The 27,365-nt window shown below is 46.9% G+C and overlaps 1 protein-coding gene across 1 annotated transcript in view; it reads left to right on the forward strand.

The window, feature by feature from the left end:
- Window positions 1-27,365, forward strand: part of LOC144153573 (uncharacterized) — an 83,799-nt gene that overhangs the window by 29,848 nt on the left and 26,586 nt on the right. The window contains exons 7-10 of the mRNA XM_077685193.1: window positions 783-846; window positions 5,629-5,767; window positions 8,583-8,691; window positions 15,486-15,635. Coding sequence (XP_077541319.1) covers window positions 783-846; window positions 5,629-5,767; window positions 8,583-8,691; window positions 15,486-15,635 — 462 coding nt within the window. The remainder of the gene's footprint in view (window positions 1-782; window positions 847-5,628; window positions 5,768-8,582; window positions 8,692-15,485; window positions 15,636-27,365) is intronic.

Here is a 27,365-nt window from a genome sequence, read left to right on the forward strand (position 1 = left end):
TTTTTTTCTATAATTGTCAGGTAACAAAAAAAAGTACAGCTGAACAGAAGAACAAGAAGTTTACGAATGCTCAAAACACCTTTGTGGACTCAAATGGTTTAGCAGACTTTCTTTAGCACCCACTAAAGTAAAAAAATCAACAATTTAGGCATAATTTTTATCACACATCTCACTCGATTTTGCTAGTCCTCACACCTGAAAAGAAAAAAAGGGGGAGGAAAGCAAATGACATTAAAAAAAAAAACGTTTCAAAGATGACATGGCAATCACAATGAATAGTTGGCCAAGCAAGAAGGAGGGAGGGGGGGGGGGGGGCAAAAACATTTCAAAAATTAAAAAATATTGCGCTGAAGCTTAAAACACTAGGTTCCATCTAGGCGACAGACAAATGTGCTAAAGCTCGAGTGACAGCATGTCTTCAGTTCATCACATTTCCCAAACAGCACAATGCCAGCAGTAAGGAGCCCCACACTTAACTCTTGTAAGGCAGGAGCAGTTTGTTTTGCAGAAGCTTGAAAAAATTACATGAAACTTTGCTCAGACGACTACCATACTAGCCAAAACATGCCGGAAGCTTCATTACTCTGAATGGAATTCTTGATAAATGGCAGTGGTTTTTGTGCTCCCTTCGCGTACTAATTGGCATAATTTCACTGCGAAATCATTTTCCTCTTGTTCGTGATTTTCTGTTAAATTACATGGCTTGCTTATATAAAAAGTGTGAAACTCTGCGCGTTGGGTGCTCAACAGGTTGTTGCTGGTCGTCTGTTCTTCTTTTCCAGCCCTCCCATGACCTACGAGAGGACGAGAAAGAGGAGACGAAAAGACGCTGGCTCCAGGAGCTTGGTTAGTGGCACAGGGCACCTGTTGTTGTTTTGATGTCTGTCGCAGACATTTTACTTGGAGAAAAATGGTCAGGGTATTCAGTATTCCACAAAGCAGCATGTACTTATGACCAGGAAGCTTTCGTATGGTTTCGTTTTTGTGAATTCGGTCTGCTAATGTGGTACGTACATAAGCGCTTCATTTGAAATCACTTGTAGTGGTGAGACTAGCTGGTGCGCCAGCTCCTAGCAAACTTTGCGAAGTTTTTTGTATACTTTTTCTGAACGAAGCAGGGGTCTCGTCAACATTAGTTTTGTGCACTTTCACTGATTTGGGGCTGTCCATTGCTTGTAGATGAGAACAAGGGTGGTGGGAGGTGTGGGCCTATGTTTCTTTTTTTTACGCAGACACCGCATTTATTCGATTATAAGGCGATCACAATTACAAAGCGAGGGTGCAGTTTGGAGAGCCTAATATTCATCTGTTTTATGACCTACCACATTCCTCCCATTGCTTTCCGAGGTTTTCTCGACTGCCAACACTTATTCTATATATATATATATATATATATATATAGACACGAGGCACTGACCGAGGCACCGACTAACAAACTATGTGGTTATGGGGGGTTAAACGAACAGGTTAAATGAACGGTTAAACGAACGGGTTAAAGGTTAAACGAACGAGGATTGTGCGACGAGTAGGGGTGTGCGAATATTCGAAACTTCGAATATTCGATTCGAATTTTTTGGTATTCGATTCGATTCGAACGACACTTTTATTGTTCGAAATATTCGAACCACCTAAAACTAAAAAAAAAAAAAAAAAAAAAAAATTTAGAGCGTGTCTGTATCGGTGTTTATTTACAGTGGACTCTCAATGATACGATTCTGGGGGTGCGAATTTCGGGATGGTACGAATTTCCGAAAAGTCCCGGCGAAATTGCATCGTTTGCAATGGGAAAAATTTCGGCTGTTCCGAACGGACCTGCGCGGCCCGGCGGAAGATACGAACGAGCCGGCGAGGCACCCGACTGCCGAACGAGCAAGTGACGGCTCTCGCTCCCCTGTTTGTCACTCTTTCTCCAGAAACGGCCGGGCTGTTGTTTTCTGCTCGCGAAAACGCTCTGCGCACGCCCAACGCGCTGACACCGCCGCGAAACCACCCCCACGCTGCGCGCGGCGCGGCCGGCGGCGTCAACATGGCGTCGATCGGCTCCAGCCGCGAAGTGGCGCGGGCGCTCGAGCGGAGCGACCGCTTCTAACCACTCTTTAAAATGTGGCTCAAGGGAGACACGAAGTTGCTTGTGCGGTAAAGGAGCTGATAATGCATGCGAAAACGGTACTATAAAACATCATCCGCGCCGCTAGTGAAAGCGCCCATAAAATATTTGCCGGGGTGCTAAGCCTAACCATATCCGGCGGAGCCAAGCCGGCTGTCTCGATCTCATCGCAAGTAGTCAGGCTCCTCCATTCTGCCGCGCGCGTCGTGCGTCATTTTCTGACCGAGGTAGGCGCTACCGCGGGCGCGAAATCGTCGATGTGGGCGTGAAAATACGGCGCTCGCAGAGCCGAGGCGACCGAATCGCGTGCAAAAACGCACCATGCGGTTCACGCTTGGCTGTTGCGGCATGTAGCGAGCTTGGGCACAGCGAGTGAGGAGACGAGCGCGAAGCTTTACGTGCTCCAGAAAGGACTGCTTTGCCACACGGGGTTAAAAAAAGCAGAAAAAATCACGAATTTCTTCACGCGAAAGTAGGAAAAGAAATAAATGAAAACTTTTTCCAGCACTAAATTTTTTGGTCTGTGTTGGTTCATACGAATTTCGGATGATACGAATATTTTTCGCAGTCCCGCAAGATTAGTATCATCAAGATTTTACTGTATCAGTGCGCGGCAATGTGCACGGGCTCGGGCATGCCAGCTACTAGTGTCTCAAGTGAGCGGCTGTTTTCGGTATCTGGTAAAGTGGTGACGAGCAGGAGGTTGTCACTGCTCCCCGAACATGTCGAGCAGTTAACCTTTCTCCATGTTAACATTTAAGTGAGTGCAGACCTTAACCTGTTGAGTGCAATGGTATTGTGTAATTCCTAATTTTACTTTTAGCGTCCTCGATAAACACGCACCGGTGTTGCCCCCAAAACCGGCGCGGTGCACAGTGCCCCACGACGGTGCGTACCGGCACGGAGCGTTGATCGAGGACAAACGGGGCGGTTCTACCCAGGCGCCATCTCTTAATCTAAGAAATCAACTCATAAAACCGTTCACAAGTAACAATACAGCACTGTAATGAGACACAGCGCTATTTGAAAGTGGTATTTATTGAAGGCCAATGGTTATATGTACGCACAACTTAAATCCGTCACACATGCGGAACAACGTACCGCCACCGCTTCCACTAAACAGCTACATACAAGTGATACAAGCTGCTTCTAATCTTCGTTTGAGCCATAATGCGAGTGCCTGTTTTGTTCCGCCCTCCCGTTACAGCAAAACAAGTAGGTCTTCATCGTCTAGGCACCATAGGCACTCCGGTAACAGTTCATGATAATTCGATCGAACGAAACGAATGTCAATCCCCAACTTTCTGGCAATGCATGCAGCCGCCTTTGAAGTACAAAAAGTTCGCGTCCTCATTTACAATCACTGGCCGTTGTTACCGCCCGTTAGGAGACTGTCGCATCGTTGCCCGATGAATTCACAAGCACGCCATCCTTGTCAGCAACAATACACAGCTCCGTCCGCCTTGACACGAGTGCGGCGATGGCGCCGTCGCTGCAGCAGACGGCGGAGGAAGCTCCTTCGCCGGCATCGTCCGCGATGCATCTCGGGACTGCACGCCGGCGCACCGTCGACTCTCTCGGTGCGCGGCGGTGCAACCAAAAATTGCCCCGCGACGGTGCACCCCGGTTTATCGAGGACGGACGGTGCACACCGGTGCGGTTTATCGAGGATGAAAAGGCGCACCGGTGTGCCCCGGTGTGCACCGGTGCGGTTAATCGAGGATGCTATTTGTGTGATTTGTTGTGCAATAAAGTTGCAGTTTTTGTGTCTCTAGATGGTGAAAACATTAATTTTACAAAAAACAATAAGTATTCGTATTCGAAAAATATTCGAAAAATATTCGATTCGATTCGAACTTTGTTTTTATTATTCGAATTCGCTTCGACATTAAAAAAATGATATTCGCACACCCCTAGCGACGAGTTCCCGTGGAAGAAGAGGACGAGGTGTGATGGTTGTGCTTCCCTCAGTGTGTACCAGCGGCACCCAGCCTCGTAACACTATGGGTCTATTCGATTCAGCCTGCACCTCTTGAACCAGTTCACAGCGGTGCAAAGCGGGTTCCGCCATCGGCGGAACCAGACCTGCACTTTTGTCGTCTGCTTCTGCACCTCCTCGGCAGGGAGTGCAGGCAAAGCCCATGGCAAAGCCATGAACCCGTCTTGCACCCGTCGGCACCACCGGTGAATCGAACGGCGCGGTTCAGGTGCCGCGAGCTGCACCGCTGAAACGAACGGCGAAGTGCGGCACCGCCTGAACTGGTTCACGCGGTGCAGGCGAAACGAATAGACCCTATATATATATATATATGTATATATATATATATATATATATATATGTATGTATATATATATATATATATATAATATACTGAGCTTTGAACATAAGGCGTGGTATGGCTATGAGACTACAGATTTTGGAAAAAAACCTTGCCTTATATTTGAATAAATACGGTAACTTTGTGTGTGAGAAGCCTGCACGTTAAATATACAATTTAACAATTCTGTTCCTGCTTTCTGAGGGGCTTCTCGTGCACAGGGGGAGCTGGCTGTGGCATTTTGTAGCTGAATTTGAGAGCGAGCATTTGCCACAGACACTACACAAATCCTCAGATTATATGCTTGTAATAACCCTCGTGATATCGTATTATGCGCGGCTTTTTTATGGGGATGGCGTGGGGGATTTTAATGTATTTCTGCGCATTCCCGGTTGTTTGTGAAATCTCTTTCATAGCGTTGTTTAGCTTAGCTTGGCTTTTTATGTCACAAATTGCTCTTATTAAAGGGGGATGCGGCAAGTGAAACTATTTTGGTTATTTATGGATCAAATGTAATGAAATTATGAGACCTGATGTAGTTACCTGCCCTAATAACAAAACTGAAATCAGTTTTAAAGTACTATCTTCTATACTTTTTGAGTTACCGGACTAATTACCTTCCCAAATTTGCCCCAACATTAACTAATTAGGCAATAACTCACAACAACTTTATCTTAGCATAATTAGGAAGGTCTATTCTGTGCAAGGAAGCTATTTGATTGCTGCTTTATTTCCTTTAGGTATCCAAAAAGAAGGACAGAAGTTTCACTTCCTTTTTAACATGAAACTATTTCTGATTTTGAAAGGAAGGTGAGACTTTTCTTGTTCCTTTTTTATACCTAAAGGATGTAGTGCCTGATAGCTCCCGTGCACAGAATACACATTCCTGATCACCCTGGTGTAAAAATCTTGCTGAGTTCTTGCCTAATTGCTGAAAGCAACTTTCAGGTACTTACTCTTCTAACTTAAATTAAGAAGTATAAGAGATACCCTTAAACCGACTTCAGTTTTTTTGTTAGAATGGTTAGTTACATAAATACTCCTAATTTGATTGATTCAATTTGCTCCATAAATAAAAAAGTCGTTTTACTTGCCATGTCCCCCGTTAATGTATCTGTTGGTCGAATGCAGAGGTTGGTCCATTGTTGTGTTTCCATGGTTCAGAAAGTCTTTTCTCGAGTTTCCTCGCAATCTTTGTGCCAGAGTGCCAGAGGGACGAGAACCAACGGCGCCGCCAGGTGGACAACCACCGCATGTACCTGAGCAACGGCTCCTGCTGGGCCGACAGCGAATCCCTGGGCTCCGACAAGGTCACCAGGCCGGGAGACGACGGCACAGAGAGGCAAGCTCATCACCGCTCCTGCCGAGTGTCAGGGCTGCTAGGTTCGCGTAGACTCGTTTCACGTCTTCGTTTGACGCTCGCAATATGCAACAGTGCCGGAGGCGCAGGCACAAATCTTTAAAAGTGGCGCGAACCCTTTGGGTCACCCTAGGAACGAAACGGTCTGACTGCACATTTACCGTCGTCCCCACGCTGATTGGACGAATGCAATGCCAGGTTCTCCTGTGAAGAGTAAAAAAAAAGGGGGGGATAATAATTGGGAGAATCGGACTATACGACAGTTAGCCTGAACGGTGTTTTGCAACAGTGGAGTAAATTTAGAACTGTCCAGGAAACAAGGCGATAGCCAAATGGGCGACATCCAGAAACAGGGAACCTGGGTGGGGCATAGCAATGCTGCTTGGAGGGGGTCAGCTTTATGGGGTTTTTAAAAAGATGTAAGAGTTTAAATGACTTACAGTAAACCTGTCGGTTATCTTTGTTTAAAAACGAGATTGTGCAATTAGTGTACTTCTGGCGCACCAAAATGTAATAACACAGGCCATGAACCTGTGTTTGTGTTAGGCATGGATTTTCCATAAGTGAGGTCATTGTGGGTGAGCCATTGTCAATTCACACACTGCTTTTGGAACTCCCTGAAAACGTAGTTTGGTCAAACTCCCATCGAATTGCCTCGTAAAAATGCCCCTGTGTTAACATGTGGGCACACGTTAAGGATCCCGAGGTGGTTGCAATTAATCCGCAACGCTCCACGTCAGTGTGCCTCGTAGCCAAGGTGTGCCGTATTTTCGCGCGTATAACCCGCACCAAAAAGGCGAAAATTTCACTGGCAAAGTAGGGGCGCGGATAATACGCGAGGTTTTCTTTAGTGCAGCTTCACGGCAATGCGCATTGTGTCGTAAAGCTCCTCTCAGTAACTTTGACTAAGCCTTCCATGGGAGCATTGCGCAAAGCATACAAGGACAAGAAAGACCTTGTGTACAAAAGTGACGACTGCGGCTCAGGTGATAGCTCTAGCAAGAGCAGTGACACTGAGTGAATTGTAGCTTTTGCCTTGCTAAATATACGCTTTTTCTGTGTACATAGTACAGTGGAATCTCGGTGATACGAATTCGGTTGATACGAATTTCGTTGTGATACGAATTTTCGAAATTCCCCGGCCAAAATGCATTGTGCGCAATGTAAAAAAATTCGGATGATCCGTACGTGTTTATCACTCCGGTGCGGGTGATACGAATGCGCGAGCAGACGACTGCGGCGTGGACGGGAGGCGGGAGTGTTGGTGCGGCCGAAAGGTTTCGCCCTCTCGACGCCTGTTCTTCCTCCCTCCCTCCCTCCCTTCTTTTATCTCTCGCTGCAATCTCTTCTCTCTGTACCTTTCGTTTCCGCTGGCTGCAGCTCGGGGTGCCTCTAGCTTCCTTTTTTTTTTTTGTATTATACTTTTTGAATAAACCGCGGCAATCAAGCGTTCCCACATTTCTGACGGCGAATACCCTCGCCATTTTGCCTTCTCCGCATTCCTCGCTTCCGTCTATGCCCCGCGCTCTACCTATCCTGTTGTCGCATTGCCGTGTTGCCTGCGCCACTTGCGCGTCGATTATGTTGAAGCGTGAACCGTATGGAGCGTTTTCTGCTCACGAAAACACGCCGCCGCGAATACCACCCGCATGCTGCGCGCGGCGGCAACATGGCGGCGTCACCGGCCGCGAAGTGGTGCGGGTAGCTCGACCGACCGCTTCTGATCGCTCTTTAAGACGCCACTTAAGAAACAAATGAAGTCGCTTGTACAGTAAAGGAGCTGATAATGTGGGCGAAAACGACACTACAAAGCATCGTCCGCGCGGTTAGGGAAAAGCGCCAATCAAATATCCGCCACCGTGGTAAGCCTAAACATCTCCGGGTGGCCAGCGGGCTGTCCGGAGCGCTTTCACACTGCCGCCGTGAAAACACTGCCGCGCGCGTCGCGCATCATTTTCCGAGCGAGGTAGAATCTGACGCGGGGGCGAAATCGTCGACGCAGGCGTGAAAAACGCACGTGCAACGCCGACGCGCACGAATTGCATGCGGTTCACGCTTGCGTTCGTGTGCGTGCGTCGCGTCGGCGATGAGCGCGCATTCTTTTGACGCCCGTGCTGACGATTTCGCCCCTGTGTCAGATTCTACCTGATTCTATCAATTCTACCTCGCTCGGAAAATGATGCGCGGCAGTGGGAGGAGCCTGCCGACTTGCGCCAATGGGGAGGCGCCCTCTTCACGGCGGCAGTTTGAAAGCGCGCGCAGCAGCTGGCTGGGCCACCTCTGCGGCGGATATTTGGCGCGGATGATATTTTATAGTGCACTTTTCTCCAACACTGTCAGCTCATTTTTACCGCATGAACAATTTAGTTTACATCTTGAGCTGCTTTTTAACAAAAGGTTCGAAGCGGTCGCTGAAGCTACCTGCACCTCTTCACGGCAAGAGCCGACGCCATGTTGCCGCTGCCTGCCGCGTTCGCGGCACATTTTCATTTTTTCTCGTTTTCTGATGATACGAATTTTCGGGTGATACGAATATTTTTGCCGACCCTTGAGATTCGTATGACCGAGATTCCACTGTATGTGATGTGTTGCTTGAGCAGTAGCTTTGGTGCAGCCTTTCCTGTATCAAATGTGTGGGCAGTAGGCGAGGATTTTTTTTTCTTTTCTGGTGAGCTGAAAGTGGGTGCGGATTATATGCAGGGGCGGGTTATACGCGCAAAATTGTGGTACCTTTCGGGCAAGTTGGAGCCCCAAAACTCAACTCTTCGCTCACTACCTCTTCCTGTTTCCCCTGCAGTGTGTGGTCCCTTTCTCGAGGCCAGGGAGGGCGGCCTGGCACGGATGTCAAGGCGGCCGACAGCGAAGAGCGGCGCCAGAGGGCGCTGGCGTATCAGCGGGCAATCCAGGTGCGCTTCTTCACCTCCTTGCTCTGTGGATATTGTGACGGCATTTTGTATAAGCAAGGGTAGATAAGCAAGCTGTGATAGCAAAGTCCCACAAGTACGAAATTCCCGCCTCAACAAATTATTTTCGGATCCCCGGCGAACGTCCATAGGAGCCTTTGTGTTTCATATCTCCCGGCAACAAAATGTTTTTGAACAGTGTTAATAAAATTTGCTGCAAGTCCGTTCGAAATTGTATCTACCCATTTGAGGCTAGCAGTGTCCAAAAAGTGCTCAAATGCAATTTTTTTGCTGACTCGAATTGCATAAGCCGTCTGAAGGAAACGCACAATGGATGCGAATCATGCCAGAACAGGCCAAAAACAACCATCGCTAAAGCAGACGACAAAGCCGTCCCTCCAACGCACTGGCCGGTGCGAGCAGGCAGCTGCGCACGGAGGACGCTGGTAATACAGTGAAATATTGGGGATATGATTCTGGGTGATGCGAATTTCGGGATGATACGAATTTCTGGGAAGTCGCGGGGGAATTGCATTGTTTGCAATGAGCAAAATTTCGGTTGTTACAAACGGACCTGCGCGGCCCGGCGGATTATATGAACAAGCTGGTGAGGCGCCCGACTGCCGAGCGAGCAAGCGACGGCGACGTACGGGTCACTCCCCTCTTTGTCACTCTTTCTAGAGGAATGGCCATGAGGAGCGCTGATGCCGCCGTGGAACTACCCGCACGCTGTGCGCGGCGTGGCCGGCGGTGGCAACATGGCGGCGGCATCAGCCGCGAAGTGATCAGAGCGCTCGAGCGACCGCTTCTAACTGCTGTTTAAAATGGCCTGACGCCTGCGTAGCGCATCATTTTATGATTGAGGCAGAAGCTGCCACGGGCACAGAATCGTTGACGTGGGCGTGAAAAAATCACACTCGCAACACCTACGCGCACGAATCGCGCGAGAAAACGTGCCATACGGTTCACGCCTTGACTGTTGCGGCATGCAGTGAGCTTGGGCACCGCGAGTGAGGGGACGAGTGTGAAGTTTTGCACGTTCCAGAAAGGACTTCTCGGAGAAGTGGAGGTTAAAAAAAAAAAAAGCAGAAAGTTCTTCACACGAAAGTAAGAAAAGAAGTAAATGAAAACTTTCTTTTAGTGCTCACTTTTTCGGTCTGTGTTGGTTCATACGAATTTCGGGTAATACAAATATTTTTCACGGTCCCGCGAGATTCGTATCACCAAGATTTTACTGTAGTGCACTAACGCCGTGCCATCTACAGTGTGCTCTGGGAGTGAAAACCGCCTTCCCCTTGCCCATCCGCATTCGGAGTTTTTTGTCCCGCCCGCCACAAAGGACTCATTGGCTGGTAGAGGTGGAAAGAGGTGGAATTAAAGCCGTTCCACTCAATGTGAAAGCTGCCCAAATTGGAGAGCAGTGATTCGCCATAATGGGCTGTAGCGCCATTATCTGCTCACTGTTACCACCCAATGCAATTCCAATTTCCCGCCTTCTCAGTGCTCGCGCGCCCCCTGCCTGAAACTGCGAGAGCGGGAGTTCTGTTCTCCTTGTGCTTGTTTTTCCTCCCGCACGTGCCGGCATCGCACTGCCATGTTTTTTCGCTTACTATCGTAAAAACCACAACCCAACGAGCGTTCCTTACTGAATGAACGCGGGCACTGCCGGTTAATTACGTATATTTTGCCTCAAGTGTACCTGCAGTTTTCTTTGCACTAAACAAAGGGGACAAGCGCCAGCGGTTCACGAGTTTCGAACGCTTGTAACTGTACAAACCGCTTGGCTTTCGAAGCCTCTGGTTTACGCTGCGACGACAGCCGCTACGACGGGACGCCGTGGGGCTCTACTTGGGTCCAGTGAGCGAGCTACGATGACAAGGCGAGCCCCTAAAGTGCTCTGCACTTAATAAAAAGCATGAACGCCTACATGGGCCGCACCTTCGTCAAAAGTGCACCACATGTAGGCTTCCTAATATGAAAAATTTTCAGCTGCAGCCTTTCTGGATGTTGACAAAGTGGTGCTCAGCTGGTTTTGGGAACAGCATTGGTACAACGAGGGGCCGCTGCTTGGCAAAGTTTGTCAACAGAAGAAGCGGCACTTTGCTTGCGTGATGGGGCATGCTCGGTGCCAAGGGTCAAGGATAAAAACGTGCAGAGAAGACAAGCTCGCGGGATGTTTTGGATGCAATTTAGGCTGGATTTGGTTTTTATTAGGCATGCACGAGTAGCAGTGAATCGCTTGTACAGTGAATACTGTGAAATACAGTGAATACTGTATTTTTGTGCGTATAACCCACACCAGAAATGCGAAAATTTCAGTGGCAAAGTAGGGGCACGGATAATACTGTACGCGGGGTTTTCCTTTAGTGCAGCTTCACGGCAATGCGCGTTGTGCCGTGGAGCTCCTATGCAGTAACACTGACTAAGCCTTCCATGGCAGCGATTGCGCAAAACATACAAGGACAAGGAAGGAAAAACAGGGACGAGCTCACTCTAGCAGCTGAATTTTATTAGTGAATTGGGACTCTCGCCTTGCAGTCAGTGTACTCTACTTGCTTTTTCTGTCTACATAGTATGTGATGTGTTGCTTGAGCAGTAGCTTTAGTGCAGCCTTTCCTTGTATAAAATGTGCAGGCAGTACGCGAGGATATATATATTTTTTTTTCCGGCGAGCTGAAAGTGGGGGTGCAGATTATATGCAGGGGCGGGTTATGCAGGCGAAAATACGGTATGCTGGAAGAAATGGGGGAGGGGGGGGGGGGGGCCAGTCAGACAAATAGAAAAGCAAAGCAGTAGGGTCCAGTGGGAAATTTCCTGCGTGGAAACAATTCACGTTTTTTTTTTTTTTTTACCAAGCTGTGTGTGATTCAGAAGCAACCAGTTGAGGCGAATTGGCTCAAACAAAGCACCAACTGCCATATGGCTGAATAGCTGCAAATAGGCCAATGACCATTGCTGCATTCTGCCACAGTACAGTGGCGTCAGACTGTTCCCAAAACCATGTGGTCACACTATCATTTCAAAAATCACAAGGGCGTGAGTTCGCTGGTTAACCAACTCTGTTGCACAAAATGAAGATATCTGATTGGGGTGTCAAATTTCTACTGTATTTCTCGAGTCAGAGCTGTGAGATTAAAAAGTAATGACACATTTTGCAGTACACCAACAATTTAAATGTGCACAGCATTAAAGGGACACTGAAGTGAATTTGTCAAGCTCCCGTTTTGGCTTGCACTGCGTAGACTGGCTCAAATTAGCACACTTTTCATCGTTTATCCGGTTGACAAATCGGTAATTATTTTACAAAGCGCGAAAGAAGAAAAACTACCATGCGCGGTTTGCGGCGGCCGCACCAACTAAGGCTGTGACGTTGGGAGGAGGGGCGCCGTGATTGGACGATGCCCAAGATTAGCAATCACACAAGTTTCGGTTTCGGTTTTGGTTCTGTAAAACATAACCAATGGCGTTGTTGGATGGGCATTCTCAATATCTCAGTAATAATCGTACCGCGCTTCTGCCATTTTGTCGGCTGTAAAATGCACAAGATAAGCCTCCCAGGACGGCTTGTAGTCGTAGCATTCACTAGCCGAGACCTACGCAGTGCATGAACGCCCTCCGCGTACCCGCAGACGCCCAAATGTCATGCGCTTTTCCCCCATATTTGGAGCTTGCCTCCCTCATGCCTGTATCGTAAAAAGCGTGTTCGCACCAGGCCAAGGGTCTGTTCATTCTGGCCTGTGCCCACTGCCTGCAAGCAGTCGGTGCTTATGGCAACAGCACGCCAACGAGAACTCGCTAGCGCGCCAGTGCCAGCCTGCGTGCGTTTTGTGAACTAGTTCGTGTAGCCATGAACGTTGCGGCCCAAAAAAAGGTGAACTCAATATAGAAAGCATCGGCGGAAAACAAAAAAGTTAACTTACAAAAAAAAAAGCACGTACCCACGGGGATTCGAACTCGTGACTTGCAAAACATTTGCAGTGACATACCTAACGCCCCAGACCACTAGCGGGACGCGAAGGCCTTGCTAATATAGGGTATATATTGTATAACCAGTTTACACTTTTATTTAGTTTTGGCATTTCAAGCAGCTTAGGTGACTATTTGTTGTACTGCGATCGTGCAGTAAGCGTCGCCCGAGTTTCCACAGTAGCTCACGTCTAGCAATTGCATTTCGTAGACGGAAAAGCGTTCGCAGATGCGTAGTCGTGCTGTTGACCGCTGCGCTTGTTCACCCAGCGCAAAAAAGTGCTTCCCGCGCCCTAGTTTTACGCTGTACGGTAAAAATATCAGTTGATTTTATTTGCTTAGTACCTATATTGACTTCGCTGACTCTTCTCCCGCCTTCAAGAGGCCTTATATTTTCCTACTGGCGTACCAGTCAGCGAAGCGTCGCATGTGCAGCGCTTGTGTGAAGCGACCTTGACTTGGAGCTAGATACAGTGTACAAACAAACCAAGTAAAGAAAGGCACATTCTTCCATTCACAAACGTGTCCTGGCTTCGTTTCAACTAAGCGAACGAATTGCGACCAAGCAACTTTTTTTAACCTCCTTGATTGCGATGACCCGCCGGCGGCCGGCGGACGAAACGCTGGGCCGATTGACTCTGTCGGCCGGGGAGCCGTGCAGTAGCGCAGCCGTGGCGCAGCCAATTGCCAGCTCATCCCCTCTTGACGTCACACGAAAACGCCACAGAAAATGGGCGAGCGTAAAGAGAGGAGGACAGCATTTTCGAATTAGTTTTTCTACTAAAGAAAATCGCGTAAACGCGCCTAGAGTGGTCGAAACATGGCCTGGGGACTCCGGACTACAATTTGCGCTAGTAATCCCGCAATGTTTACATATCACTTCAGTGTCCCTTTAAAACATTTTCATAGTTAGTAGGAAATAGAAATGTACCAAAAACAACACGCGAAAAAGACATCCTGCATGCATTAATATGGCCCATTTGTACTCAAACTCAGTTCATGTTACTTGTGCACTTTATCAAAAGAAATTGCAGCTGTTGACCTTGTCTGCTTAATAAAAAGCATTTAAAATGTTAACGAAAAATGCTAGAACAGTTTTGTGGGAAAAATAAGAGTGCCCCTTGCCTAGCGTAGTAAGAAAAATGCGAGCAATGTAAACTGCATGCCTCGCGTAAACATGCAAAACCCTTGAATATTTACCGTCATAGAGGTCTCTACGTTCTCGAAAGGTGGTGCTCTTGTTTCAAATGTGCGGCATTGAGAAATTCCCAAAACATGGTTTCTGCGCGATAACACAAGCAAATTTTTGGACAGCAGATTTCTTGACACCGTCTTGTTCTGGTCTTCTTGTATACGAAACTGCCACCCCCTGGTTTCTGAATCTCGTCAGAAGCATTTGTCAGAAACGGAAATTTCTGTGGTTTACCTTAAAATTATGACACAAATTTATAGTGTGAGTAATGCCTTTTACCTTTGCTTTATGTCTGGCGGCTGAAATTCTTGCAGATTGTTGAAGTGTGACACTAGCCTTGAGTATCACCGCATTCAACAATTAAGGGCTTGCGAACGTTCGAAACTTTTTAGCACCAAAGCAAAGAACGCAATGTTGCCACAATGAATAATAATGCTTGTGACATTACCGTTCGTGGCATTAAAGTCAATACTTCCAACCTTTAACCTTAAAGATCCACCGTCTCGTTGGTGTCAGTATTTTATTCGGCTTCAAATGAAATAGCTCTACTCGAAAATTTCAAGTACGTATTTCGATCTTTGAAAGCATGCACTGGCATTTTCCGCTAGAGGCAATGCACTTTCCCACACTGCTCCGGTGACGTGTGATCAAACGGCAAGACGAAGGTGCTTATCTCCTTGGCATGGTGCCAAAGACGCGGCTTCAATCCTGGTAGCTGTGGCTGCTGTTTTTCAGATGGAAACAAGAACCCCTGTTGCAGGATTTTGGTGCTCTTTAAAGATCCCCCGAGGATCACAATTTAATCCGGAGCCCTCCACTATGGCGCACTTCATATCCCAGGCATAGCTTGAGCGTGTAAAACCGTGCTATCAAATCAAATCAATCTATTTTTGACACCCTGATAGCGTGGTTTTGCTCAAGCTACAGTGTACGAGAAGGTAGAGGTGTGTTGTTCGGCGAAAAACCAATGGAGAGCGAGGGTCCCTTTTGCGATGAAAAAATTGTATGGAGCGCAGGCATTCCCCAGAGAACTCCTGTTGCACCCAACGCCACCGAAAAGTTTTTAAATCAAACTAAACAGTTATTTGATGGGTATTATAAAACTTTGTATCATGAGATAAAGAAATAAGACTATTTATAGAAATAATTAAGTATTAATTTAATAAGCAAAATTTCTGAAGCCAACTGGTAAGCAGAGGCTGCCAGGGGCGCTGCTTACAGCAGGAGTTCTTCAGCAAAAATTTTCATCGCAAAACAGACCCCCCCCCCCAATTGGCCCCAAACACATACCTCTCTCTCCTAGGTGCTCAAGCTGCCCCGGCTAACTCTCTGGTTAACACTCTAGACACAGTTCTTTCAGCCTTCTTTTTTTTTTTTTTTTGGAAACTGTTAAGTGTGTGGCTTGATCTGCACCTGTTTGAACGAGATGATTATTAGCTTCGAAACTGAATGTCACTGCTTGCAAACCGGTATAAGCAATCATCATAGCTGCTCATTCACTCGTAGCCACTCGTGAAATCATCGTCATTGCCAGCTCATTCTGTACCGCTGGGGTGTGTCACAGCTCGTTCTGTACCGCTGGGGTGTGTCATGAAAGTGGTCGGTGAACTCCTCTCCCTCGCTCTTTCCCCTGTCCTAGGCCCAGATGCATGAGAAGCAGCAGCGGGAGCGTGCGGAGCGGGAGGCCCGCATCCGGGAGGAGCGGGAGCAGGAGCGGCGCCTGGAGGAGGACCGGAGGAGGATGGAGCTCCAGTTCCAGGAGGAGGAGCGCAGGCAGCGGGAGAAGCAGGTCGCTTGTTCGTTCGACTGTCTTGTCTTGTTGGTCTTGTCTCTGCAGTTGCTCGCACTTTTGAGGCTCCAACGGACCGTGGGGCTTTGGTGCAGCCAACTTGTACTACAGTTGATCACTGGATATATCAAATTATTGCATACATCGAACAGTCCAAACACCCTTTTGGAAATCCTAAGCATAAGTATAACACTTTAGTACACGTACATCCAACTCTTGTTCATCGTCACGTTCGATATATTGAACGCCACGCTGCAAGTGCCTCTGCAAGTGTGCTTCTCCTGATTGAGTTGTGGACGATGATGATGACTTCTCCCGCTTTGCTTGGGTGGCTTTCAATACTTGCCAAAAAACTCAGTGCCTTCATCACCTGCTCGATGCGCGGGCATGCGGATAGCCCCATGACAATGAGAACGCAGGGCGTGATTGGATGCGGAAGGGGAAGGGGAAACCAACGGAAAGCATTGTGACCCAGCAGCGGCTCTGCTGGCATGGAGACCGGTTGCAACTGGTGTGTGTTCGTTTTGTTTGCGGCGGCATGTCTTCGGAGCCTTGGTCACAAAAAGAGCGGAAGAATTCGGATTTGGTGACCAGGGCAGACATCATTAGACAGGTGGAGACCAGTGAAAAGTAGTCGTCGGTTGCAGAGGCATTTGAAATTCGAAATTCCTCGCAGCACGTTTGAGCACGACAGTGTGCAGCAAGCTGACGTAAGGTGAAGGCAGCGCAGCCCGGCCGTTCTGGAGCGTGTCGTGTGCATGTTCCTGCTGCTGGGTTCCACGAAAGAGGTGTTCAGACCCAGAAGACGACGGCGTTGAGGGCCTTGAGAGTGAATTTGAGACTACTGAGCATTCCCATGTGCCTACGGAGCATTCCCATGCGCAGCAAGCTACTGTATGAAGTGATGACAGCTGGGGAGGCGGAATGAGCGGGGCAGTGTCAGCGTGGCAGTAGCAAGCATCGGCTTCATGCTACTTTGACTTGGGTGGGCCGTGCATCGTATGTACTCCCTAGGAGGAGGCAGCTTACGATCAGCAGCACTGCGAGTATGAACGGCAAGGAAACGAAATTCCACAACTGCGTGACATATAATAAAAATCCTTCAGTGAACCATTTCAAGGGACCCTGAAGGGAACCGGCAAGTTGGTTTCAAACAAAAGTCTGACCTTGCCATAGCCATCGTAGCGTTGATTCGGTGCCGAAAGATGCCTTAATTGCTGAGAAATTGCTAACCAAACGCTGATCAGACGGTACGCAAACAGCGACACTGCAGCCGCTGTTTCCGTCACGATAAACTGGAAGCAAGGGATGCAGCAGTGATGTATGGCAGTATAGAAGCAACCGAGTACAACACTACCACATACCAAATGGTTGTGCCAGTTTTGGTCGAATCAGTCGTGCTTTCCCAAACTCCCACATCCTTTGCAGCTCCAGACCACTAAGCACAATGTTCCATCATGGGACCCGTGGTGAGTGTTTATGCTTTGCTGAAAAAAAAACGTACTGTCCTTCTGAGGCCCCGTGAATGTTGGCGTCGAACCAACCGCTCTGTGTAGCTCGCGCACTTCCTCGAAAAGCCGTACCACTGCCCCAAGTATGGATGAGTAGCGCCAGCCAGTAGCAGGCACGAAAGACATTGCGCACGCCGGAGGGTTTAACCACTTCCAGTGCAAGCTGCACGGTATAGCCAGTGGCAGTGGCACCTGTATTTATGTTTTCACTATTTTCTACCTAATTTTGAAAAAAGGGCACCCCTAAGAGTGGGAAATTCGACTTTTCAGTGAGCTAATCTATCAATCTATAGGGACTTCAGTGTCCCGTTAAGGTCTAACACACCACTTAAACACCGGCCGCACTTTAAGCTTCACTGGTTAAGGGGGGACGCGGCTTTCAACTTCGGAAAAATGACCAAAACATCGTTTTTTTGAAACCCACATATTCGGCTTCTATGTTTCCTATTCTATGCGTCTGCAAAGTTTTTAGGCTGAAAAGTGTCGCAAAGTGGCATAAAAAAATACTTTTGTCAGGCACGGTGACAAACTATCAGCGCAAAAGGGCGAAAAAACGGCAATTTTCGGAGCGCTCTATCTCCGCACCGGTGCCACCGGGCGCGGCCATTTTGATATGGTTAGATCGGCCGAGCGATCGTCTTTCCGGTTCTGCTCGCCTCTTTTATCTTCGTTCATTCACAAACGCACAAACGGCAGAAAAGAAACGACGCACAAACGAAGCTAGAAATAGATGCTGAAGCGCTATTGGTCCTCGGTCGGGGCGCGGAACACCGACCCTCCTGATTGGATGTCACGGGCGCAATGCAAGATGGCGGCCGCCTGAGCTGCGTAGCGAGCGGGTTGAGTTCATTTTCGCCGCTTCGCTCGGCCGAGTTTCTGTTCAATCTATGGCATTCAACACGGACGTTATCGCGGTGGGAATGCCGGAGATAACGAGCCAGATTACGGGAAGTTGTGTGGCTCGAAAGGAGGAGGTCATCGAACGCTTCGTGGTGCGCGTGACTCTACCGTCGCCAGACCCCGGAGGGTGACGCGGTGTGCGCGCTTGCAATAGCGGTTCGTGAAGTGAACTTTTGGTCGGGTTTGCGATGTTTACACGCTTAGTTATTGCTGTGTTTTGACTGTGGGCTCGCTAGCCTTGAGAAAGAAACGGTCGACGCGTCAAACGCTGCGGCGCGCACGGCATAGCCGACGCGCATTGGGGCAGCACATGACTGGGCAACCGGTTACGATTGAACGCCAGTAGTTGTAATTAATGCCTGCGTCGTTAGATTTAATCTTAAAAGCGACCTGACCAGCCATATCAGCTGTAATCAAAGTTCGATATGTCGCGGTAAGCGTGCGCTAAGATGCGCGCGAGCCATATCGCCTTTCTTGCGCAACGTTTCCCGTGCACTTGTAATTTTCATGCAAACAGGTTTGAGTTAGTAATATAGGAATAAAAATATGTTCTCTGCATTAAAAATGTACGTTTGTCGCAGCATTTAACAGTGATTTTTTAGTGAAATTATTGATTCCATTGCTCAGGGCATACTGGCTTTGCTGCGAGAAATATTGGATGCCTTGAATGTCAAAAGTAGTAAAAAAATATGCTCTTGCATTGAAGTTGGGAGTTATGCAGAATACTCTACCAAGCTTCAAAGTAGCTCATTTTCATCCTTGTGGTATGCAAACTTTTGGCAATGAACACCTGCACGTATGAGTACTAAGTTGCTGTGCCAGGCAAGATGATAAAACATAAAAAAAAGCCAAAAATGTTCAAATTTAAGTAAAAAAAATGCTTAACTTGTTGCCATGGTGACAACACTGCAAAAGGAGGCTGTTCAGTGCGATACAGCCAACCAGCTAACCTATTTTGCATTGAAAGCCCATTGAAACCTATCTCCCCCTTCATTTGATCTGCAAAGTGGGGTATGTACTCTTCACAGAGGAGCTGAAAATGATATTTTCTGGAAAGAGAAAGGCTGTAAAAGGCACTCCAATTTCAAGGCAAGGCCTTCCAGAAGCCCCATGTTCAAAAGGACATGAAAGGCTACAACCGTGACGACTTCTGATATGTGAAACCCATGTTGCAACTTCGGAAGCCGTTTTCTCAAAACAGTTTTTTTTGCCACCTGTGTCGCTTGTACCAGGGATTTCTTCATGACCGCTGGGTCTATTTTGATTCCGTTTCTTGCATTACATTCCTTGATGAACTGTTCAGGTCGTGACACTTTTGGTTTTCCAGATTTGTTTTTTTGTGATTTTTTATTCAAATAATCATTCACAGTTGACATGCCTGTTGCACATTAACCTCTAAAAAAATGAAAACTAAAAAACATTGTGTTGTAAAAAAAAAATTCTAAAACTGTCACGACCTCGTCCATTCATTTGGGAATGCAAAGCACTTCGAACAAATTTTCTATCATGTTTTATAAGCCGCTCAAGCTCGGTACAAGCGGAACAGAAAGAAAATTTAATACATAAAAAAGTTTTCAGAATATTAGCTTGAAATTTTTATGGTGTTATCACGGAAGCATTTCCAGTTGCTGTGCCAATTTTCATCAAAATCCACAAAGAAATAAAAAAGTTGATTTTGAAAGCCACGTCCCCCCTTAACCATCTGTACGGAGTGCATGAGTGCGTTTTTTTTAAATTTATTTACCAACGAGAAAGTGGTCTTGTGGGCGCGTGTTGTGCGCAAGTGGAGTCCTTGCTGACCCCTTCCACTTTTCTTTTCGTTCCCTTGTGTTTGAACCTGTGCAGTGCTGTCGAGTGCTAGGGCTCAGGTCTAATTGAGTGGTGGCCGCTTTTCTAATGGAGGCAAAAAGCAAGAACACCTTTGTGTTCGAGATTTTGGCACACATTAAAGGGACCCTGCAACACTCTTTGAGCAGTACAAGTAAACCTGTGCGACGTTTAGATTACACTGCCAGGAATACCTGAGCCAAATATTGCACGTGCACGTGAAGCGGTGAGCGCGCAAATCGATGTGAAAGACGCGGAAAAACAAACCGCTCTCTCTTCAGTTGTCCTCATTATGCATGGCCTAAGGGACGTCACATAGGCCATGGCTGCCCGATCGGCTGCCACTGGTCAACTTCGCGGTTAGATTCTCCCATTTCCGTCGTCGTCATCGCTGTGTACGAACCTCTTCTATGCCTGAACCTGTAGGCACAGTTTTGCCGTTTATTTTGTGTTTTGAGTGCGCGCGGAGTTTGAGTGATGAGCTCAATACTTCCCTTTCAACGGGACCACTCGACTACAAACGTTTATTGCTTCAAAAACGCCCTACCAGCCCGAGCGCGCACTTGCGAGCAGGCACCCATGCCTGATTTTTTGTGGCACCAGACCGGAAATAGGCCCCTCCGCGTTGCGGAGAAAAGGAGAAAACTACCCGGCATGTGATATATCGAAGGCCGCCGAAGAGAACGCCGCGAGCCGCCCCCCTCTCCGGGAGAGAGCGCGCAGCTTTCGTCGCCTTGTCCGCGCTCGAGTTGAGAGGGAACGATTATGCGCGATTTCTCATACGCGTAGTTTCGTTAATTGTGAACGGATTTTCATAATTCTTGCGGGAGGAGATATCTGTGACAATAGACTTTATCCCAAAATACAGTACTAGTAGTCGATGGCAAGTGTTGCAGGGTCCCTTTAAAGATTCCCAGGTGGTCAGAATTAATCCGGAGCCCTCCACTATGGCGCGCCTCATCGCCTGCATTGCGTCGGCGCGCTAAACCTTATAATAAATCAATCAAATCTATTTGAGGCTACTGGTCTGTCTGGGGCTGCTGCTGTGAAGGGAACTCATGTGGTGCACTGCATCTGCTGCTTCAACTAGGTATGTCATTACTCTAGAAGCTGAATGTGTGGAAATAATCGAAAACACTATTTGCAATTTGCAGTGTAAACTTATTTTTTGAAGCATCTCAGATTTCTGAATGTTCAAAATTTACGAGGGAATGAAAGTTAGCTCCGTTTCATGACGCACACACTTTTCATGCTACATTGCCTGGAACATACTGCTCGGTTGTCTTTTGTGAGTAAATTGAAACTACAGTAGAACCCCATATGTACGACTTCCTCGTGACCGTGAAAAAGTGTTGTATAATGTGGGCATCGTAAAATCCGAAGAACATCAATTACATACACCTAAAATACAGTTTCGCGCAACACAGTATGTAAACTACGAGCGAATATTTTGCAGGGCTCCGAAACACAAACTACTAAAAAAATGTGAATGTGAAAAGAACATGGCAGTGCAGGTGTCAATTGCGCTGTATTAAAAGAAACCCTGTACTGCAGTCCACTGCCGTGACTCCCACCAGCCAGTTGGAGTCGTGGCACATGCGGAAGCCTAAGCCTGTCAGCGTAGCATCATTGGAAATTCACTGCTGAGTGAGAGAAGTGAACACCTGTGCAACAAGACAAGAGACTCCAGCGAGCAGAGGGGGAAAGCGATTGTGCAGAGGAGCGGGTGGTTGCTGGAGCGGAGAGAAATGACAGATGAGATGGAGAAGAAAGCTATGCCAGAGAGAAGTGATTGAGTTGGGCTCGAGGTTCTCGGAACAGGCCTGCAGCACGTTCATTTCATCCACCAATTGGTAGCGCGCTTCACGTGAGTCGTCGAATAACACGCGTCAGGCATGAAGTCACGTCGGATAACCGAAGTTTTTAATCCTTGTTTCTACGGGGAGTTCGTGGGGACTCGACTTGTTCATTGGAAAACTCGGGTTGTCGTGAAACCCAGGTTATTGTGAAACCCGGGGATATATAGCCGGGCTCCTGCTGTATTCGCCCCGAGCGCGTACACAGTCGTCCCCTGGTGGCGGCGGGACGAACCGCTCCTAGTGTGGATGGCGCTCTCACGTCGTCTGCTCATTCACGTTGTGCGCGGCGCAAGGCTCGTTGCACACGATAAAACAACCAATATGTGTACTTGCCTGGCAGTAAGCGATGACATAGTTACCTCTGCTTGTGCATTTCCTCTAAAGACGCAATAATCAGCTGCCGTTGTTGGTTAATGCGCTGGTTTGATTCCACGAAACATCTTCGCTGTGGTCACTGCTTGAGTGTAAAACGGGCAATTTTCTTATTGATGAGCGCAATAGTCTGCCGTTTCGGGAACGTCAAAGGGTGCTTTTTGAAGGTGGCGTGGGGATCATTTAAAGGATAAAAGCTTAATACACGAAACGGGTAAGAAGCAACAGGACCTGTGCATACCTGTGCATTTATTTGCCACACCCTTGTGAAATTGCGCTGTGTCCTTATAGAAAGAAGAAACAAACAAAATCATTCACACTGCACACGGCCCATGCGCTATCACCCATAGGTTCCGGGGACGTACTTTACACCCGCAAGCGCTTGTGTGATCGAATTCTTCCCGTACGTTTTCGAAAATAAATATCACTTTTTGGACAGTCGTTGCTTATACAGGGTTCGCACAGGTCCTTGAAAACCTTGAAAACCCTTGAATTTAGAAGTGTCAATTTCAAGGCCTGGAAAGTCCTGGAATTTTTAAATGGTCCTTGAAAACCCTTGATTTTTCCGGAGAGAATCAATGGCCCTGTCTTTTCACAAGTACTTAAAGTGTTTGTCGAGGATTTTAGGTGCTAACAAATGTAAAGAAACATTGTAACAATCAAGTTTCAGTGTATTGTGTAAAATGACAAGTTTGGTGCATGGACTTTCATTATTACAAGGCAACATTGGGAGCAGCACTCCTCAATAGAATCCATGTCACGATACAATCCCGTGAGAGCCGGCTTCTGTTCTCTATCTTGCATGTTCCATCTAGTCTGTGGACGGCCTTTCATTGCATGTTTGCTGTGCCTCATACGCTGCATCTGCGTTTGCTTTTACGTGCAAATGGTGGACGTGTACATAGTTCATCCTGCCTTGCAGCAACAGTTGCTGAGTTAATTTCAGCTGGTACTCTTGCTGACAAAGCCGGAGATGCAGGCAACATTAACTAAGTTTTGAAATCAAACAGCCTAAGCAAAACACCAAGAAAAAAGAAAAACCTCTAAATACAAACTATGAAATAAAAAATAAAACTGGGGGAGCATTCACGGACCTGTTAGTGCCTATCTAAATGTGCACTAATGTTCAAGAGGACTGTGATTTGGGCGAGTTGGTGAAAGTTCATGATTGACAATCCAGCGCGCGAAAACACGGCACAAAAAAGAACGAGAGTTAGACAGGACAGCGCTGCACTCACAACTGATTTATTTCGAAGAAAACATTGGTCATATATACAGATCAGTCTCCCACGTGGCGGTAACTTATTGCACCCGATAACCACAAACAAAAAAACGCAATCATTAATTGGTTTGCACATGTGTAGTCTTTGGTTTACTTGGTCATGCAAAGGCGTCACTCAGATACGCGTATTCCCGGTCATGCAGCACTATTGAGGGCATACTTATACAACGGTCAGCAGCTCGTCTGATTTGAAAGGCCTCGATAATTTCCCGTGTTGTTTTTATCTTTGTGTCTCGACAACACAGTGGTTTCATTGAAAAGCGGCTCACAATCTTGTTTGCAGCAGTGTTTTGCCAGGTGGCTGTGTGGATTCGTTTTAAATGAACGCTGGTGCTCGGACAACCTGGTGTTCAGACACCTCCCGGTTTGTCCCACATATATATGTCCACACCGAAGTGGTAACATATACACGACACCCATTGCACATTTCACAAATGGGTCTGAATGATTTATCGGGCACACTTTTTTTGTATTCCGGGAAGCTAATCTTCGGTCAACCCTACTGCACAATTTTCCTAATTTATTTGGAGCCGCGAATACCACGTCGACAGCGTATCTTTTTGCCACGTTTTTTAAGTTATGAGAGAGCCGGTGCTTATACGGTATCACAACGGGGTATCTTTTTCTTTGCCTTAGTGGCTGCGTCACAGAAGCTGCCGTATCTTTTCCTTTTATCCATTTGACTAACTTCTGCACGACCATGAGGAGAACATTGTCAGGGTAGCCAGCCGTCTGCATTCTACTTATCTGGTTCGAGAAGCTGTCATTCAGCTGATGGTCACATGACTTTGAAAGGGCTGAGCGTAATGAAAAAAATGCGATCCCATTTTTTATTACCTTCGAATGACCCGATTTGAAGTTTAGCACTGGTTTTTGAGATCTGGGACGGTAACACCAGCATACATGACCTGTATTGAAAGTTAATTCTAAATCCAAAAACTGCAGTTTGTTCAGTTTTGGCAGCTCAAATGTGAACTGTAATCCGAGACCGCACTCATTGAACACTTTTAAAAGGCCCTCTACATTCAGATCTCTATTTTCAACGATTATTAGAAAATCATCTACATAACGAAAAATTTTCTTTGCCAAGCCGCACACGTTTCTTTCGATATTTCTATCAACCCTACCTAGGAATATATTACTAAGCATAGGAGCACCTTTGAGCCAATACACACCCCTCGTTTTTGAACGAAGAACTCATTTTTCCACTCAATAAATGTTGATTTCAGATAGAATTCTAGGATCTCCATAAAACTGTTGACTGACACGCCGCACTTTTGAATGAAACCTACTTCATCCACCAGCCACCAAGGCAAAGAAAAAGATACCCCGTTGTGATACCGTATAAGCACCGGGTCTCTCATAACTTAAAAAACGTGGCAAAAAGATACGCTGTCGACGTGGTATTCTCGGCTCCAAATAAATTAGGAAAATTGTGCAGTAGGGTTGACCGAAGATTAGCTTCCCGGAATACAAAAAAAGTGTGCCCGATAAATCATTCAGACCCATTTGTGAAATGTGCAATGGGTGTCGTGTATATGTTACCACTTCGGTGTGGACATATATATGTGGGACAAACCGGGAGGTGTCTGAACACCAGGTTGTCCGAGCACCAGCGTTCATTTAAAACGAATCCACACAGCCACCTGGCAAAACACTGCTGCAAACAAGATTGTGAGCCGCTTTTCAATGAAACCACTGTGTTGTCGAGACACAAAGATAAAAACAACACGGGAAATTATCGAGGCCTTTCAAATCAGACGAGCTGCTGACCGTTGTATAAGTATGCCCTCAATAGTGCTGCATGACCGGGAATACGCGTATCTGAGTGACGCCTTTGCATGACCAAGTAAACCAAAGACTACACATGTGCAAACCAATTAATGATTGCGTTTTTTTGTTTGTGGTTATCGGGTGCAATAAGTTACCGCCACGTGGGAGACTGATCTGTATATATGACCAATGTTTTCTTCGAAATAAATCAGTTGTGAGTGCAGCGCTGTCCTGTCTAACTCTCGTTCTTTTTTGTGCCGTGTTTTCGCGCGCTGGATTGTCAATCGTGCACTAATGTGCTTAGGTATTGGGCAATAACAAAGTTTTGCATTGTGTCGAAAAAGTTATAAATAATGGAGACCTTGAAAATGTATTTTCTGGTCCTTGAAAACCCTTGAATTTTTGCTTTTGAAGCCCGTACGAACCCTGTTATAACTTGTTGCTAATTTTACGCATTATTTACAATACGTTACTGTGGATGTCCGAGAGTATTTCGGAGGGATTTGTCGGTAAAATTAAGCAGTTGTGAGTTTGCGCCTGTCCTGTGGCATTTTCATTTTCAAATCCCGGCATTAATCCCCTTGCCCAGAAATGTGTTTCACTCAGCATAACCAAATGCCTAATATGGTCACGTCTTAACCTCTTAAGGTGGACCTAAGTTTAAAGAAAGAGAAGAAAACCCGTAATATATAATGCACGTTGTTGCCCACATATGTGTGTAGGGTGTGTGCTGTGACTCGCAGGATTTTTTTATTTTTCCCACCATGCTCGCTTTCAATACAATTTTGAAAAAAGTCGAGCCACAATTCCTGGACAATCTCGGGCCAAAAGGGGTGTTAATCAGTTTTGAAAATACTGGCGTCTGCTTGTTGAAGTACTGCTTTTTAACCGCTACGGAACACAACGCCTAGCGTACCTTCAATTGCCAGTAATGCTGATAACCAACGTTTGGCTTTTCGCGTTACATGCTTCTCTTCTCGCTTTGCTTGGAACGCTGGCAGATCCCCCCCTTCCTCGCCCTCCCAAAAATAAATGAAATGCTCAGAAAACTTTTATCCGTGCCTCTTTTAGCCAATCCTCAAGAATTAAATGCCAAGACAAAAGCGAGGCTCTTTTTACAACACAAAGTAGTTACCGGGAACCATTGCGGTATTTCGTAACGAGAAAAAAGAAGGGAACGTTTTACTACATTTGCAACGAGGCACCTTCATTTGCCATCTTTATATGGTTCGCAAGCGACATTACGCAAGAACGCAAACACATCTCGCTGTTCTAGGCACCTGTTAGATTTTAAAGGGAACCCAAATAGTCAACAGTGCACCAGAAAATGTGTGCTCACTGCGAGGTCCGAGAAGCTTGTTTTACACACTGTAAACCTGCTTGTCACTTTGCAAGTCTCGCTAAACATGAGATGTTGATTGTACTGCGTGCATTAGCAATTTAATTCGCAAGTCCACTTGCGACGAAAGCCTTAAATAAGTCATGCGACACCGTTATTTATCAAACCTGCCTTCAGAGTCTCTTAAATTTCATTTAACTATAGCTGCGCGCAAAACACCTGTTAGAATGATTGCATTATTATCTCTGCGCTGGTTAAAATTCAGTAATTTTATGCTGCCTTTCGAACACACAAAAAATATTGTAAGTTAAGTCCGGGGCAGTTAAGTGGTGTTACCATTTCAGGGCATCCCACAAGTGCTAGAATGCGTCGTACTACCAGTGAAAGCGATTGAAACGGCTCTTGTTCCGGAGATTGAGGCTTCCTGATTTGTTTCTTTTTATGATTTTATTGAATGCTCAAAGCCATAGTCTGTATCTAGCTTGCTACGAGCCACGGCGTACAAGTTCATTGTCATTATTGCGGCCGTTCTGAGATTCCCGATGGGTCACTGCTTTTTTGGCTTAATAATGAAAACTTATTGCCGCTTCCATGCTATACATTGAACGTCGAGGACCCGAACTACAGCGTACCACTCTTGTTTGCACCTTTCGTGCGCACATACAGCGAGAAAAAGGCACGAAGCGCGCCCACAGTGTGCATTCTCCCGGGCCGCTCAGCGGAGCATCCACACTAGCAGCGCGACGCTGTCGCCACCTACATGTCGATCTCAGGGCGAATAGTGTTTACGGGTTTACAGAGAAACGCAAGTTTCGCGGTAGCACTTCTTCATGCCACGCTCAAGCCCGTATTGCAGGCTGGGCTCAC

This window comes from Haemaphysalis longicornis, unplaced genomic scaffold (assembly GCF_048455015.1).
Source record: "Haemaphysalis longicornis isolate Haplotype H1 unplaced genomic scaffold, Haemaphysalis longicornis Haplotype H1 scaffold_9, whole genome shotgun sequence".
NCBI lineage: Eukaryota > Metazoa > Arthropoda > Arachnida > Ixodida > Ixodidae > Haemaphysalis > Haemaphysalis longicornis.